The sequence below is a fragment of the Rhinopithecus roxellana genome, chromosome 4 (genome assembly GCF_007565055.1).
Source record: "Rhinopithecus roxellana isolate Shanxi Qingling chromosome 4, ASM756505v1, whole genome shotgun sequence".
Taxonomy (NCBI): domain Eukaryota; kingdom Metazoa; phylum Chordata; class Mammalia; order Primates; family Cercopithecidae; genus Rhinopithecus; species Rhinopithecus roxellana.
Window position 1 is genome coordinate 164,067,143 of NC_044552.1, and position 17,083 is coordinate 164,084,225.

At 36.8% G+C, this 17,083-nt stretch overlaps 1 protein-coding gene across 4 annotated transcripts in view; it reads left to right on the forward strand.

Annotated features, from left to right (window-relative positions):
• The first annotated feature begins 576 nt into the window (after positions 1-576).
• The window catches only part of KPNA5 (karyopherin subunit alpha 5), a 55,878-nt gene continuing 39,371 nt past the window's right edge, over positions 577-17,083 (forward strand). Inside the window, exons 1-6 of one of the 4 annotated variants that reach the window (XM_030929325.1) lie at positions 577-819; positions 973-1,032; positions 8,685-8,818; positions 10,995-11,096; positions 11,235-11,334; positions 15,702-15,796. In XM_030929325.1, the coding sequence (XP_030785185.1) occupies positions 816-819; positions 973-1,032; positions 8,685-8,818; positions 10,995-11,096; positions 11,235-11,334; positions 15,702-15,796 (495 nt within the window). In that variant the 5' untranslated portion in view covers positions 577-815. Of the gene's footprint in view, positions 1,033-8,684; positions 8,819-10,994; positions 11,097-11,234; positions 11,335-15,701; positions 15,797-17,083 lie in introns of all 4 variants that reach the window. The other 3 variants (XM_030929324.1, XM_030929323.1, XM_010373238.2) reach the window with 3 other exon arrangements.

The following is a 17,083-nucleotide window of genomic DNA, read 5'->3' on the forward strand; positions in this document are numbered from 1 at the left end:
GAACGTGGTGTTGCATGCCTGTAGTTCCAGCTACTTGGGAGGCTGAGGCAGGAGAATCGCTTGAACCTGGGAGGCGGAGGTTGCAGTGAGCCGAGATCACGAGATCATGCCACTGCACTCCAGCCTGGTGACAGAGCGAGACTCCGACTCAAACACAAACAAACAACAAAAACCCACAGATGTTATAGAATATAAAATTATAAATGACAAATTAAAAAGCTTGAAACAAAACGAGCAGAGCATATAAAAGGAAGTTAATGATGCTGAAGAAAACGTGAGCTTCTCTGTACACTCAACAAGGCTGCGATTTTTACCATCTTTTTTGCACTGTTGTAGCCCCAATAATGAATCTAAAATGGTACTTGACACAGTGTATATCCTTAAGAATGTATGCATGCATGCACGCGTGAAGAATGAATGAATGAGGGGGTCGTCCCGTTGCACACACAGAGGTCTAGGGGCTGCAGAGTACCTACAGCCTGGCCACCGCAAGCGCAACTAAAATCTAGGGGTTGTCGCAGGCGCAGGCTCCTCCTTCGGTGGGTGGGGCGGAGGCGCGCACTTTCTCTACGCCCCACTGCTAGGATGTGCGGCCACCACTCCTTCGCCGCCGCCGCCGCCGCCGCGTCGAATGCAAGGGCTTCTGGGAGCCGAGCCTCGGGGTCTCGGAGAAGGGGCGCAGGTGGCCGCCATCTTGGATTGCAAACTGGGTCGCTAGGCTTCACGCCAGGGGCGGAGTGGCGGCCCTTCTGTTACCCGCCACACACGTCGCCGCTGGGGACTGGGAAATCAGGGCATCGGAGAGTGCCACATTAATGGGTAAGTTGGAGTGAACACGGGCTAGGTTGGGGGAGCCTCGGGTTTCGTCCCTTTGGGAACTACTAGTTCTGGGGCCATGGTTTTTATTTACCCCTTCCTTTGCGAAGGTCTCTGGAACCTGGCGGTGCCGGGTGTTTCTCATGTTTTCCCCAGGGCGACAGCGGTCGCGGGGGCGTGGCAGCCGGACCTTTCTCTTGCGGACGCGAAGGCGTGGTGAGTTCAGATTCTTTCAGCAGGTCGTCAGAAGGAGTGGTGGGCAACCGGTCTCATCTTCGCCTCCCCTTCTCACCGTTTCCCGGTAGTTCTTTCCAGTTAATGGAATTGCCAAACGTTGCCACTCATACCTGGTACCCAGCGGTTGTGTCCAGCAGCTTATGGAAATTCCACAGTGTCCAAAGAAGAGACAGGTTCCATCCCGGGGGCCTCCTAGCCTCGCCCTCTCCCTCCGCCAGTTGCCCTGCTCCACCTGCGTGCAGGTGCCTCTAGGACTCATTCCCGACGACAAGGCAAGCCTGGGTTCCACGCTTCTAATAGTCGGTCAGCTCCGTTCTAAGATGAAAACTTAGTTTTTCATCGATAATGCATAGGAGATGGAAGTATTTGAAAGCTGTGAAATGACAGTGATATGTCTAAAGAATGTGACACTGGCAGCGGGCGCGGTGGCTGACGTCTGTAATCCCAGCACTTTGGGAGGCCGAGGCGGGCGGATCACGAGGTCAGGAGATCGAGACCATCCTGGCTAATGTGGTGAAACCTCGTTCTACCAAAAATACAAAAAAAAAAAAAAAAAAAAAAAAAAAAAAAAAAATTGCCTGGCGTGGTGGTGGGCGCCTGTGGTCCTAGCTACTCAGGAGGCTGAGGCAGGAGAATGGCGTGAACCCGGGAGGCGGAGCTTACAGTGAGCCGAGATCTCGCCATTGCACTCCAGCCTGGGCGACAGAGTGAGACTCTGTCTCAAAAAACAAAAAACGAACAAAAAAAAGAATATGATACTGGCATTTACTTTTGAGCTTTTTGGACACGTTTTTAAAAAAAGACAAAAACACTAATGATTTATCTCTCAATTACAACACCCAATAATGACTCATAATCTGTAGGAAAGTGGCTTTCTTGGTAGGTCGGGAACAACTCTGTCCCTCCGACCTAAGTATTGCTTGTTTGGTTGTAAGGGCTCTCTAGTTGGCACTTTCCCCGCTTTGTGCAGTCTTTTACTTTCTCTAATGAGGCGCCCAGCCCCATGGAAATGAAGGCTTTACTGGCATAAGAAATAATGTTGTTTGATATTAAAGAAAGAAAATCTAAGTTCAGATTCTAGTTATTTGCTCAACTTAAACATGGTTTTTCTAAGAGCCGTTGAAAGCTTATGAATGAAAAAAAATTCCTCTATTCTGTAGCTTTAAAGTGCCTGAATAACATTTCTTATATTTAAGTTTTATGAGACCTCAGTCTTTGAAGTGCAGCCTTTAAATTTATTTTTCAGTGAAAGAAGCAATCCCATTGGGTGGGGCCCCTTTAGAGATAATTTCCCTTGATTTATTGTCCCCTTTAAATCAACTGCAGTGAGGATGGATGCAGGTGTTAAATCTGAAGCCGGAAGTCAGTACTATTGAAGAAAAAGGAACAAGTGATATATGAGTTTTTGGGGCTATATTTTATTTGGCTAAAATTCATGCTGAACAGGTTGCAATGTGGTTGCTTGGATTAATGGTATCATAAGTAGTGCCTTTGTGTGTGTGTGTGGTAGGGCACAAGATGATCCAGTCAGATGTGGTAAGAAAATATTAGAACTTCTATTTGTTTACCTTTTCAAACTTTTATTCTTAAAAATGTCTATTTTTTGTGAATTTTATGCTAGAGTAGTATATTAGAATAGTAATGCACGTATAGAAATAAATATATTGAGGATGAATGCACAAATACATTTTACATATGTAGGATGTGTGATTAAAAACGTTTACAGCCAGTGGCCTAGAATATGCTACATATATAGGTGATAAACATTTTAAGAGTTTTATTTCCATGAGCATTTTATTTTACTTAAATATTTTATACATATTGTATAATTCAACAACTAATACTGTGGTCAGTTTGCTCTGTAATGAACTTTGATCTCTATTTTTTTCCTTTCAAGAGTCTAGCATTTTATAGATATAAAATAGAGAATAATACCAAACATTGTTATTAGTAAAGTTATGTTGAGCAGTTCACTCCTTTTCTTTTTTGAGACAGAGTCTCGCTGTGTCGCTCAGGCTGGAGTGCAGTGGCATGATCTTGACTCACTGCAAGTTCTGCCTCCCGGGGTTCATACCAGTCTCCCGCCTCAGCCTCCCAAGTAGCTGGGACTACAGGCGCCCACCACCATGCCTGGCTAATTTTTTGTATTTTTAGTAGAGACAGGGTTTCACCGTGTTGGCCAGAATGGTCTCAATCTCCCGATCTGGTGATCTGCCCGCCTCGGCCTCCCAAAGTGCTGGGATTACAATTACAGGCATGAGCCACTGCGCCTGTCCTTTTTTTTTTTTTTTTTTTTTTGGAGCGATCTTGGCTCACTGCAACCTCTGCCTCCTGAGTTCAAGTGATACTCCTGCCTCAGCCTCCCAAGTAGCTGGGATTACAGGCTCCTACCACCATGCCCAGCTGATTTTTGTATTTTCAGTAGAGATGGGGTTTCACTATATTGGCCAGGCTGGTCTTGAACTCCTGACCTCAAGTGATCGACTCTCCTTGGCCTCCTAAAGTGCTAGGGTTATAGGCCTGAGCTACCCTGCCTGGCCATATTGAGCAGTGACTAATGGTAACTATTTGTAGGTGCACATAGTATTGCTGAATCCATTAAATATTTTAAAGAAGGAATTTTGACAGATTAATCATGCATTTCTTTTCAATCATTCTCAAGGCCTCAGCCCCTTCTTTTCTACCTTGAGCTCCACCAGTAGTGAGATTTGTCTCACTATCTTTACCAGTGACATAATTACCAAATCTGATGCCTGATATGGTACGTGGATTATTACAGGCACTTTTATTTTCCGGATGAATCAATGAATGAATAAACCGAGTGGCCTGTTATCAGTGGTACTACATCTTAAATATTCCTTTATCTTTTGAACTCCTTTCCTTTGCAGGACTCTTATATTTTTCCTTATTCTTCTACTTCTCTGACCTTCTTCTTTTTGGTTTCTTTTGCTCTTGCCTTTTTCCACTAAAATATAATTGTCCCCAAGGTTTCTCCTTTGGTCATCCTTCTTCTGTAGCTCTACATCATACTGAATGATCACTCCAGATCCCTGTCCTGAGTTCTGATCCATATTTTCAACCATCTATAGATCAGTGCCTCCTACATGTGCACCAAGAACTATATATTTAACATGTTTAAAACCGGAGTCACTATATGCCTATTAGAATGGCTATGACTAACAACAGCAACAACAAAACCCCTTACATTATCAAGTGGAGACAGGATGCAAAGCAACTGGAACTCTCATGCATTGCTGAAGGGAATGCAAGATGGAATACTCACTTTGGAAAGAAGTTTGGCAGTTTCTTATGAAGTGAAACATAAACTTGCTATATTATCCATCAGTTCTACTCCTAGATATTTACTGAGTGAGATGAAAACTTATGTTTACACAAACACCTTTACATGAATGTATGTAGCAAATTTATTCATAACCTCCAAAAACTGGAAACCACTCAGATGTTCTTTAACTGGAAAATTAATAAACCATGACATGTCCCTACAGTGGAATAATAGCAATAAGAAAGGAGAGTTGATAGATGCCAACAACGTGGATGACTGAAATACCGCGCTAAATGAAAGAAGCCAGATTTATTGTGTTGGTTTTGTTGTTGTTGTTTATTTTACCTTTTAGGCTCAGGGTCACATGTGCAAATTTATTATATAGGTAAACTCATGTCATGGGCATTTTACAGATTGTTTTGTCACCCAGGTACTAAACCTAGTACCCAATAGTTAATTTTTTCTGCTTCTCCCCCTCCTCCTACCCTCCACCCTCTGGTAGGCCCCCAGTGTCTGTTGTTCCTTTCTTTGTGTCCATGTGTTCTTATCATTTAGCTCCCACTTATGAGTAAGAACATGTGGTATTTGTTTTTCTGTTCCTGCATTAGTTTGCTAAGGATAATGTCCTCCAGCTCCATTCATGTTCCCACGGGAGACATGATCACATTCTTTTTTGTGGCTGCGTAGTATTTCATAGTATTTATGTACCACATTTTCTTTATCCAGTCTGTTATTGATGGGCATTTAGGTTGATTGCATGTCTTTCCTATTGTGAAAAGTGCTGCACTGAACATTCATGTGTATGGGTCTTTATGGTAGAATGATTTATATCCCTCTGGATATATACCCAGTAATGGAATTGCTGGGCTAAATGGTAGTTCTATTTTTAGCTCTTTGAGGAATTACCACACTGCTTTCCACAGTGATTGAACTAATTTACGTTTGTTTTTTGACTTTTTTTCTTTTCTTTTTTGAGGCATGGTCTCACTGTTGCCCAGGCTGGAGTGCAGTGGTGTGATCATGGTCACTGTAGCCTTGACCTTTGGGCTCAAGTGATTCTCCCACCTCAGCCTTCCGAGCAGCTGAGACTATAGTCACGTGCCACCCTGCGTGGATAATGTTTTGATATTTTGTTGAGACTTGGTTTCACTGTGTGGCCCAGGCTGGTCTCGAACTCTTGAGCTCAAGCGATCCTCATGTCTCCACCTCCCGAAGTCCTGGGATTACAGGGATGAGCCACCATACCTGACTCTTTTTGACCTTTTAGTAATAGCCATTTGACTGGTGTGAGATAGCTTTTCATTCTGGTTTTGATTTGCATTTCTCTAATGATCAGTGATGTTGACCATTTTTTCATATGCTCCTTAGCTGCATGTATGTCCTTTGAAAAGTGTCTGTTCATGTCCTTTGCTCACTTTTTAATGGTGTTGTTTGTATTTTTCTTGTAAATTTGTTTAAGTTTCTTATAGATGTTGGATATTAGACCTTTATCAGATGCATAGTTTGCAACAATTTCTCCATTCTGTAGGTTGTCTTTTACTCTGTTGATAGATTCTTTTGCTGTGCAGGAGCTCTTAAGTTTAATGAGATCCCATTTGTCAATTTTTGCTTTTGTTGCAATAGCCCCTTCGTCATGAAATCTCTGACTATTCCTGTGTCCAGAATGGTATTGCCTAGATTATCTTCCAAGGTTTTTATAGTTTTGGGTTTTACCTTTAAGTCTTTAATCCATTTTGAGTTGATTTTTGTATATGGAACGGTCCAGTTTCAATCTTCTGCATGTAGCTAGCCAGTTATCCCAGCACCGTTTATTGAATAGGGAGTCCTTTCCCGATTGCTTGTTTTTGTCAGCTTTGTCAAAGATCAGATGGTTGTAGGTGTGTAGCCTTATTTATGGGCTATTTTGTTTCATTGGTCTATGTGTCTGTTTTTGTACCAGTACCCTGCTCTTTTGGTTTCTGTAGCCCTGTAGTACAGATTGAAGTCAGGTAATATGATACCTCCAACTTTGTTCTTTTTGCTTAGGTTTGCTTTGGCTATTCAGCCTCTTTTTTGGTTCCATATGAATTTTAAAATAGTTTTTTCGAGTTTTGTGAAGAATATCATTGGCAATTTGATAGGAATAGCATTGAATCTGTAAATTCCTTTGGCCAATATGGCCATTTTCATGATACTGATTCTTCTTGTCCATGAGCATGGAATAATTTTCCATTCATTTGTGTCATCTCTCATTTCTTTTAGCAGCGTTTTGTAATTCTCACTCTAGAGGTCTTTCACCTCCCTGGCTGGCTATATTATGAGGTATTTTATACTTTTTCTGAGAAGCCAGATTTAAAAGACTACATGCTGTATGATTCCATTTTTCTGAAATTCAGGAAAAGGCAGGACTTTAGGGATGAAGAATTCAGTTTTTACTAGATGTTTAGGGTCAGGGAGGGCTAATAGGAGCAGCTTGAGGGAGTTTTTGGGGGTAACAACTGTTCTGTATCTTGATTGTGATAGTTACATGCCTATACATTTGTTAAATTCATAGAACTGTATACCAAAAGAGTGATTTTTACTAAATATAAATTTAAAAATAAACTTAAAATAACGGAATTCATTATTCTTGTCTCAGAAAAAAGCCGATATGTAAACAGAACAACGACTATTCTGATCCTCCATCTGTATTCTCTGTCTTATGTTATCTTGCCATACTACTCAAATGGCTCAGTTAAAAACAATGGAGTCATCCTCAACTCCTTTTTCTTCCTCACCAGATATCTGTTACATTCATATGGCCTCTAATTTTTACTGAATCACTTTCAGAAATGTTTCTGTAATCCAACCTGTCTTCTATGTTTTCATTGTAGTAACTTGTTTAGTTCACGCCTTCAGCATCTCTCCTCTCTCTCTCTCTGAACTATGTAAAAGAACCTTTTCCTTAGTTTCTTTAATTCTGTTCCTTAGGATCAAGTCCAAATTTCACAGCTGCATTATAGGAACCATACGGGCTCTAACCTACCTTTATAGCTTTATGTTCTCCCATGCATCCTCATTTTGGACACACTCAATCTCTTACTGTTCTTGATTATGCAAGGCTTCTTCAAAAACTTTGCCTTTGCATATATTCCTTCTGCTTGAAATGCTTGATTCTTCCCATTTCTCTTTCCTGCTTTTCCTTTAAGATAGGATACCCATGAAGCTTTCAGAAGTCCCGAAGGCATGATTAGTTGCCATATCTTCACTGCTCTCACAAGACTTAAAGCATGTATTTTAGTGTACTTTACTGCTTACAATAAAATTTGCCAATTCATTAGTCTGTTTCTTCAGTAACAGGGATGGTAGACAGATGCCAGCCTCTCCTTCTCTTGTGTTTACTTCATAAGCTAATTGGTCACAATATTGTCTCTGGTTAGACATGGATATGTCCTCTGAATTTAACAGAATAACATACTGGGTACTCACTATCTAATGTTAAACTGAAGTTGGCACCCTGCTTTAGGCTGATTTTTTTGTGTGTGTGTGATGTATACATCCAGAATAGGATTTTTATTCTTATTCCTATAAGATAATATCAAGATATCAATACTGTTACATTGTTAAAAAGTTTATAATTCACTTTCTAAAAGTAAAACTAGCACATATATTTCAAATGTATTGAAATATATTTGCATGTGTTTTATGTATTTATAAAATATCTATAAAAATGTTAATGTTTTAAAATACATTTGCAATAAAACTACTTAAAAATAAAGTATACATGTATTTTAGTATTTCAAAAGAACTAATTATATTGGAGTACTAAAAACTGATATTGTAGTCATAATTCAAGTCCTGACCCTTGTGGCCATAGCTCTTAAGGCAGTGCCTTCAGTAAGAAGCCAGACCCCAATAAATATTTGAGATGTGCTTACTGGAGCCTAATATCATACTCCATTAAAAATAAGACACTTCAATGCTGATTATTTCTTGATCTAGCCAGAAACTGTAATTTAGAAGACTTTTTTTTTTTTTTTTTACCCAAATAATTCACGATTATTTTCTGACGGTAATTATGTTTCAGAAAGGTTAAAACACTGTGGGGGCTAGGGAGACAGGAAAGGTTGTGGCATCTTAGAATCAATGAGATAGGGTCAACTTTGTCGTTGTTTATTCCAAAATTATTTAAGATATTATTTCTCAAATATGTGGTCATGTTGCTCTAATCTTGATGTGGAATTAAGGGAATGTATTCTTTGTACATAATTTTTAGAATGGGTTTTGTTAGCCTGTTAATCAGTGAGCCTGAATTTGTTAGATTAAGTGTCTCCTGTTGTTTTAAGAGAGTGAGCTATCAGTGTCTGTTTTCTTTTCTCCTTCCTTTAAGATGCCATGGCTAGTCCAGGGAAAGATAACTATAGAATGAAAAGTTACAAGAATAAAGCCCTAAATCCTCAAGAGATGCGTAGACGAAGAGAAGAAGAGGGAATACAGCTTAGAAAACAAAAAAGGGAAGAACAGGTAGGTGTTTTTAGCTATTTAATTTTGTTTTTTTAAAAGTTTAATTATTTGCTAATTATTGGATAATTTAAAATGGAAATGTTTTAAGAAATTGAATATAGCTAAATCTATTATTTATTAGACTCCAGGCATCATAATTGCAAATTTGTGAAACAGAACTCTGTGCTACTTTTAGTCACTGAGAGAAATGGATTTTCTGTTTTATTGGTAAACCTGTTGTGTTAATTATATTTTTACCTCACTGCTAATACATTTTTCCCCTTGTGTCTATATAGATCACTTCCATTTGTCATTATAAAATTTGCTCTCTAAAGAAACATTATATATTATTTGCTGCTTTGTAGTTTTCAAAATTCTTGCCCATAAGTAAATTATTGTCGTCTTCCCATGCTACTCATACTGTTCCCCCATTGTCTTATTAGCCGGATCTCTGCTTATACTTTGCATATGTGACATAAAGAATGTAAAATCATTGAAGAGAGTATATCTCGGGCCGGGCGCAGTGGCTCAAGCCTGTAATCCCAGCACTTTGGGAGGCCGAGACAGGCGGATCACGAGGTCAGGAGATCGAGACCATCCTGGCTAACCCGGTGAAACCCCGTCACTACTAAAAAATACAAAAAACTAGCTGGGCGAGGTGGCGGGCGCCTATAGTCCCAGCTACTCGGGAGGCTGAGGCAGGAGATTGGCGTGAATCTGGGAGGCGGAGTTTGCAGTGAGCTGAGATGGCACCACTGCATTCCAGCCTGGTTGACAGAGTGAGACTCCATCTCAAAAAAAAAAAAAAAACGATATTTATTTAGCTATCAAAAATAATATAATCAGATTTTGTTTTCCTCAAATTTTGATTTAGGAAATGTAGAGTCATCCCTTGGTTCCAGGATCCTCTGCAGATATCAAAATTCACTGATGCTCAGGTCCTTTATGTAAAGTGGCATGGTATTTGCATATTACCTGCACACATCCTCTTGTATATTTTAAGTCATCTGTAGATTATTTATAATATCTAATACAGTGTAAATGCTATGTAGTTGAGTTGTTATACTGTATTGTTTAAAAATACATATTATTGTCGGACTCAGTGGCTTATGCCTGTAATCCCAGCACTTTGGGAGGCCTAGGTGGGCTGGTCACCTGAGGTCAGGAGTTTGAGACCAGCCTGACCAACATGGTAAAACCTCGTCTCTACTAAAAATACGAAAATTAGCCGGGCATGGTGAGCACATGCCTATAATCCCAGCTACTCAGGTGGTTGAGGCAGGAGGATTGCTTGAACCCAGGAGGTGGAGGTTGCAGTGAGCTGAGATTGCGCCACTGCACTGGCAACAGAGCGAGACTCCATCTCAAAAAATAAAATAAAATAAAAATAAAGTAAAATAAAATATGCGTTTTTTTTATTTTCGTATTTTTTTTGTTGTTGATTTTTAAGAGATGGGGTCTTGCTGTGTTGCCCAGGTTGCCCTCCAACTCCTGGGCTTGCTCAGTCCTCCCACCTCAGCTTCTCAAGTAACTGAGACCAGAGGCATGTGCTGCCATGTTTGGCTTATTATTTTTTATTATTATCATTATTTTTGATCCGAGGTTGGTTGAATCTGGAAATGTGGAACTCACAGTTATGGAGGGTCAACAGTACCTATAAATCTCCCTTAGTGAACTCACCATGTTTCTTTCTTCTTTTTTTCTGCTTCATTTTTATCTGCTCCTGAATTAATAAGCATAGGACTGTTATTCCTGAGAATTGTTTCCTATTCCTTGTTAATCAGATATACTAAATCTGTTAATGTATCAGATGTTATCTTTCCTGTGTCACAGATGTGCTTTTTAAGTTTTCTTGCAAAAATTCTTAGATACCTCATAATCCAGTGTGGAAATATGTGCTTTTTAAAGTGCTATAAAATGACTATGTGTATTCCATTTACAGGCTTACTGTTGGTAAAAGATCTGAGATTTAAGTGATGTGAAGTAGTCTGTGCAGCCAAAAGCTAGCCCAGAAATTCTGACTTCTCATAAATACCTTACTTCCTAGTATAATGATTGGGAAATACTCAAATATTCAGAATTTTAAGTTATAAAATTGATAGGATTTTTTTGTCCACTCAAATGAAAACATGGAATTCTATGGCAATTGAATGTTTTATGGAAACTCAATGTGTAAACTGATTTCTCTTTATTACAGTTGTTCAAACGCAGAAATGTCTCTTTGCCCAGAAATGATGAATCTATGCTTGAAAGTCCTATACAGGATCCAGATATTAGTTCTACTGTACCCATTCCAGAGGTATACTTTACAAAAATATATTTCAAATTATACCTCAATAAATTTAGCAATAGTGTATATATAACAAATATTTATGCATACAAAATTATTCATGTAAAATATTTAAATGTTGATTATATTTTTGTGTGCGTGTTTTAGGAAGAAGTTGTTACTACGGATATGGTTCAGATGATTTTTTCTAATAATGCTGATCAACAGCTAACAGCAACACAGAAATTTAGAAAGCTGCTTTCTAAAGGCAAGAATTATTTTCAATATGCTTATTTGATATTACAGGATTTTGTAGTAGAGGTTTATTTTATTTTATTATTTTTTTAATTTTAAAATGCCTTTCTTTGCTAGACACAGGTGTTATATTTTCTGTAAAATATATTGTAAAGTAACATCCATTTTTGAACATGATGTTACCAAAGTAACATATGTTGACTGTAGAAAAATTGTAAAAATATGAAAGCAGTTAAAGAGGCAAATATAAAAAGACTAATCCTGCTGCCAAGAAATAAGGTTAGAGGTATATATTTTTTAATTATTGTAGAAATATTTTTCAGACATGATTTTTTAAATGGTACTGTAACATAGAGTATGAACATAAAATGATGTAATCAGGCATTTAATAACAAAATAATGTAATCAGGCATTTAAATTATTTTCAATTTTAGATTACCATAAACATGCTACAATAATTGTTAAGCAATATAAATTTCCTTAATATACATTCATCAAAGTGAAGTAGGGGGTCAAAGGGAATAAACTGTATTAATTTACACTCCCATCTTCAGTTTGTACAAGCATTCATTTCACTGTTTTTACCAACATTCACAATTCTCTTTTTCTTTTTTTTTGAGACAACATCTCACTCCCGTCACCCAGACTGGAGTGCAGTAGCAGAGTCACAGCTCACTACAGCCTCTACTTTCCAGGCTCAGGTGATTCTCCCACTTCAGCTTCCTGAGTAGCTGGGATGACAGGCATGGATCACCACGCGCAGCTAATTTTTTGTAGTTTTAGTAGAGTCAGGGTTTTGTCATATTGCCCAGGCTGATCTCAAATTCCTGGGCTCAAGTTATCCTCCCACCTTGGCCTGCCAAAATTCTGTGATTACAGGTGTGAGCCACCATGCCTGGCCTCACAGTTATCTTTAAGAAAAAAATGCTTATATAATAGTAATTCATTATTTGGCTTTTTTTTTTTTTTTGTAATTAGGTGGAATATTTTGCCTTATTTATTGGTTCTTTATAATGCATAATTGCCTGTTTATGTTATTTGACCAATTTTATATTGAGTTAATAAGAATTCATTTAAGTAAAAATTTAAATCTTTGTCTTGTGTTTCATATATGGAATTTATTGAACTAGTAATTCTAATTTTATGGGATTTTATATATGAGCTGATAAGATTTCGAAAATGCCCTTAGTTCAACTGCCTAATTGTCCTAAGAGAGACAGGTTAGTGACACATGAAGAATGAAAGAAATCTTGTGATCAGGTTAGCATAGATTACAAGGCTTTCACTTTTGCTTTCTTACTGTAATTTATGTTCATAAATTTAACTTTCAATTTCTGTTCCTCACATACCTTAGCAATGTCAAGAAACCCTTATGCAATCAAGAATGGCTTCTCTCTTCTTCACAATACTTCACAGTTTTGGTTTTTATAATTGGGATTATTTTCTGAGTCAGATTAATATTGTTAAATTGTTTTTTAATTATATTTCTTCAAGATTTTATTTTGACATGTCATACTGTTAACAGAATTTATTTAGATTTGTTTAAGAGTTTTAGAGTTTGCTGCCAGTGTTTTTGTACCATTTCCTCGTTATTGAATTCTTTATCTTGATTAAATTTTTATTAAAGCATTGCTTGAAGGATTTTCTACCCCTTTCTTACCCCTATTCTAGGAAAATTGCATTGGTGTAATTTTTTTAAGCCTTTATATGTCTAAATACTATATTTCTGATGTCTTTGAGCAAGTTGTCTGGGTATCGAATACCTTGATCAGAAGATTTTGTCCTCATTTACTCTAATTCCTAAAGGTATTCTGTTTCCGTTGAACTGTACTATTTTTCACAGACACAATTGTGTTCTCTGTTTCTTCTTTGTAATGGAATTATGCTTGCCTAGTTGGACATACAGCAAGGAGTTAATAGACGTTTTCTTTCACTGATTGATGTGGGTTCCTGCCAAATCTATCAGGCCTAGAAAAATAATAGATTTACTGTATTTTTATTTGATCTGTCAAAGTAGGAAATATGAGAAAGCAAGCATCTAGAGCCCAGAACTGGAAGCAGAAACCACAGGAAACTTTGCCTCTTTTGCAAGCATTTCTTTATTGTAATTAGTGTTCTTACTGTAGGCACTAGGAAGATACGAATATGTCCTGGGTACTGCACAGCCTGTCTTAGCTCTAGCTTTTACTCCTCTCACTTAAGTCTGTGACGGTGACCTTTTGTTATATCTTCTATTTATTTCCTTGTCGTGGCCACTCTTGTGGATGTAAATCACAAACCATCCTTTTCTTCAATCCCAGTTTTGTAGAACGTTCTCCAAAGCTTTTTTCTTTTGCTTGACTCTTGCTTAGTTTTCAGTTCTGAAGGAGATATTCCCCATATACTACTTATTGCCATAATGACTAAAAGTATTCTCGGTAGCAGTTTATCACCATTATAAAGATTATATAGACTATCATCCTGTCAATATAATCCTAATAGTAGTTCATGATACCTGTTAGATTAGCTGACAATCCAAGTGCACTTTAATTGCTTTCTTTTAGATGAAGATAAATATAAATGCGTTGCTTTTAATTTACCAGGAAGAAACTATATTTGGGTTCTAATGTGTATGTGTGGGTATATATCATATCATATCTATATTTACTTTTATATATATAGCTGACAGTCTCAATGCCCACCTCGCCCTACCCGCCAGCCACAAAACCCTGTATTTTCTTCCTTCTCTCTCATCTCTTTCTCTCATAAAGAGCAAGGCAAAATTTCTGTCCATTAAATTTAAAACAAAATAAGATAATATATTTATGATTTTCTTTGGAAATAAAGAAAAAACAAGAAAGTGAAGGTGATAATTGCAATCCTATAATTTTGTTTTGATTTTTTTAAGGTGGAAGGTAAAATGATTAAGAATACTTATTGTTTTATCCTGTCAATGTTTTATAACAGTGTAAGTTAGGATCTGGAATTCATTTTTCCATTTTGAAGAATTGGGGCTTTTGATTTAGAACACCCAAACAAAACTTGATGGGTATAACTTTACTAACTTTGCAGAAATTTTCTAAGTTTTGCCCAAGTTAGAAGAATAGCAAATTTGTAGAAAAATGAAAAGGAAGAAGGAAGTCTGTTTCTAAGTAAATCTTTCTTAACAATTGAGAGCAAGGTTTCTAGGATTTGAGCTGACTTAAAACTTAATGAAAATATTTTTCTATATCAAAAAGAACGATTTGTACAGATCTTTTATGTCCACCATTTGCTTATTCATCCTACTCATTAAACACAGTATGTTAACATTAATATATGAGTTCTTTATGATCAGTAACACAGTCAAATAGAGGAAGTTAAGAAGAAAAGGAAGAATCAGAAGTGGAAATGAGTATTCTCTTTTGCATGACTACATGAACACATAACTCAGTAATATGCAATTTGGCTGGTGGATGCAGGGCAAGGGAAGGAATAACCATGATGATATAATGAGTTTGATTTTGGGTATGCTGCATTTTGAAAGAAGGTGTGAAAATACATTTTAAAAGGTGTGAAAATAAAAATACATCTTATAGTCACTTAGGAATATGGTCTGAAATCTAGGAAAGGAGAATTCAGCTAAGGTTGTTAGGTTTGTGAATTATCACAAATAGTAATAATATCTGGTACTTGAATTAACAAAATAGGTACATTTTCTAAGATGAGAATAAGCAGGAATAAGACTATCCCAAAGGAGCACCAATAGGGAAGTTACTGAAGAACCATAGAGGGTACGTTTTGCTGAAGCCAAGGTAGAAGAAAGAGTTCCTTATACTTAGATGACCAGTACCTGAAATGTCTTTGTCTGGATTTTATATAAGCTCCCTAGATATTCTATGATTTTCAAAAACTGTCTGCATTTCATGAAAATTTATCAATAATTGTAGACAGTCCATTAGCATTTCTGTAAAAAATAATTCCCGGACAAAAAAGAATCTCGTTTGACAGACATTAGGTACATTGTGGTTGATAATGAAGGAGATATGCTTAGAAATTGAGGGTAGTACTATAAAGAATTAGTGGAAACTTTATTCCTCTGTTGGTATTTTGAGTTTTGGACAGAAATAATCAGTGTTTTGAAGGTGTCCTCAATAGCCTTCAATTTATAAAATTTAAATGTTTATGTAGGAAATATTTTTAAAATTTCTTGCAGTGAATGAGAAAGCGGAATTTGCAAAATGTACAAAAAAATTGTAATCTGGAGAAAATTTGACTTCAATTACATCTAGCTAAGGGTTTTAATCTTGGGTCAGGGAAGCCTAGGAAAGAGTTATTTTATGTGCCCTGTTAATGGACACAGGGACCAGATTGTTTTCTTTTTGTGTCTTTGTAATAACTTAAGTCTTTTTAAATTTTTAGAACCTAATCCACCAATAGATCAAGTTATACAGAAACCAGGAGTTGTACAGAGATTTGTGAAATTTCTTGAAAGAAATGAAAATTGCACTTTACAAGTGAGTCTAAAGTTTTCTTTCTTTATTTTTCTCTAGAAATGACATGTTAAAGTTTCTAGTGAAAGCAACTGCTGCAGTATTGACTCTATTGTAAGCATTAAGTAAATATTTGGTAATTAAAAGAAAAGGTAGTGCCACCTGTCTTGCCTTGGACATGGTTGCAGTGCTAGTTTTTTCTAGGAATTGTTATTTTATTAAGCAATTTTGGAAAAAGTATATTAAATCATTACTACTGTTAATAAACAATTTATAGTTGTTAACCTTTAATAACTTTTTTGTTTTAGAAAACTTCGGACTAAAATGTTAAATTTATTTTGATTCTTAGCTAGCTGGGGTTTTAACTTTTACCTCTTAAAACACTTTTAGCTGATTAATTAGTTTTTTTTTCAAAACAGAATAAATTAGTATTTAGTGTTATCTAGTAGAAATGTGATCAGAGTTAAGTTTGTCATAAAGAACATGGGTTCTCAACCATGATATTGTTGCAATTTTAAAATGTCTTCCAAATAATTTGCTACTAATGGTAATTTACTGAAGTTTGTGAATATTTTAGTGTTAAAAAAAGATTGGTTTTCCCGACATTCATTGCCATGTATATTCTTAAGTCAGAGTACAGGTTGGAATTTTATCTATGTGTCAGGAATTGCACAAGACATACACCTAACTTACAAATGCTATTGTCAATAATGGAGGACTGTTACTTCAGTAACAATTATTGAATTTATGACTTAAGAGTAGTGGTCTACCTAGCTGAATAATTTGGGAAAGATCCTCACATTTTAGGTATAAGCAAAGGAATGTATTGCATGTGTGAATGTGAGAAATTGTTGAGAATGTTTACAATAAGAGTCTCTAAGAGGCTACTTTAGTCATGTTACAGTTTTATTGTCAATTATTTTGAACTAGAGATCATGAAATCTGGTTCCATTGCTTTATACAAGCCCTAAGTCCAGACTAAAACCCAGACCTCTTGATACCTATTATTTGGCTTTTTAATTCCAGTTGAATGAAAGAAGAAATGATTGAATGTGAATAAATAAAGTTATTGAGAGCTAGTTTGAGCCAAGCATCATCTAAGTTATTGTAGTTCCAAAATTCAGATGTCCTGTCCAGAGAAATTCCTCACTTTCTCCTGGGAAAGACAGACATAAAAAAGATCTGTGGTAACGTCGTATCCTTAGTGCTCTAACAGAGCTATAAACAAAGTACTCTGGGGACACAGAACATAGTAACTTACTCTGTTTAGGGGAAGTTTAAGTTTAAGACTTCACAAAGGTAGTGTTGCAG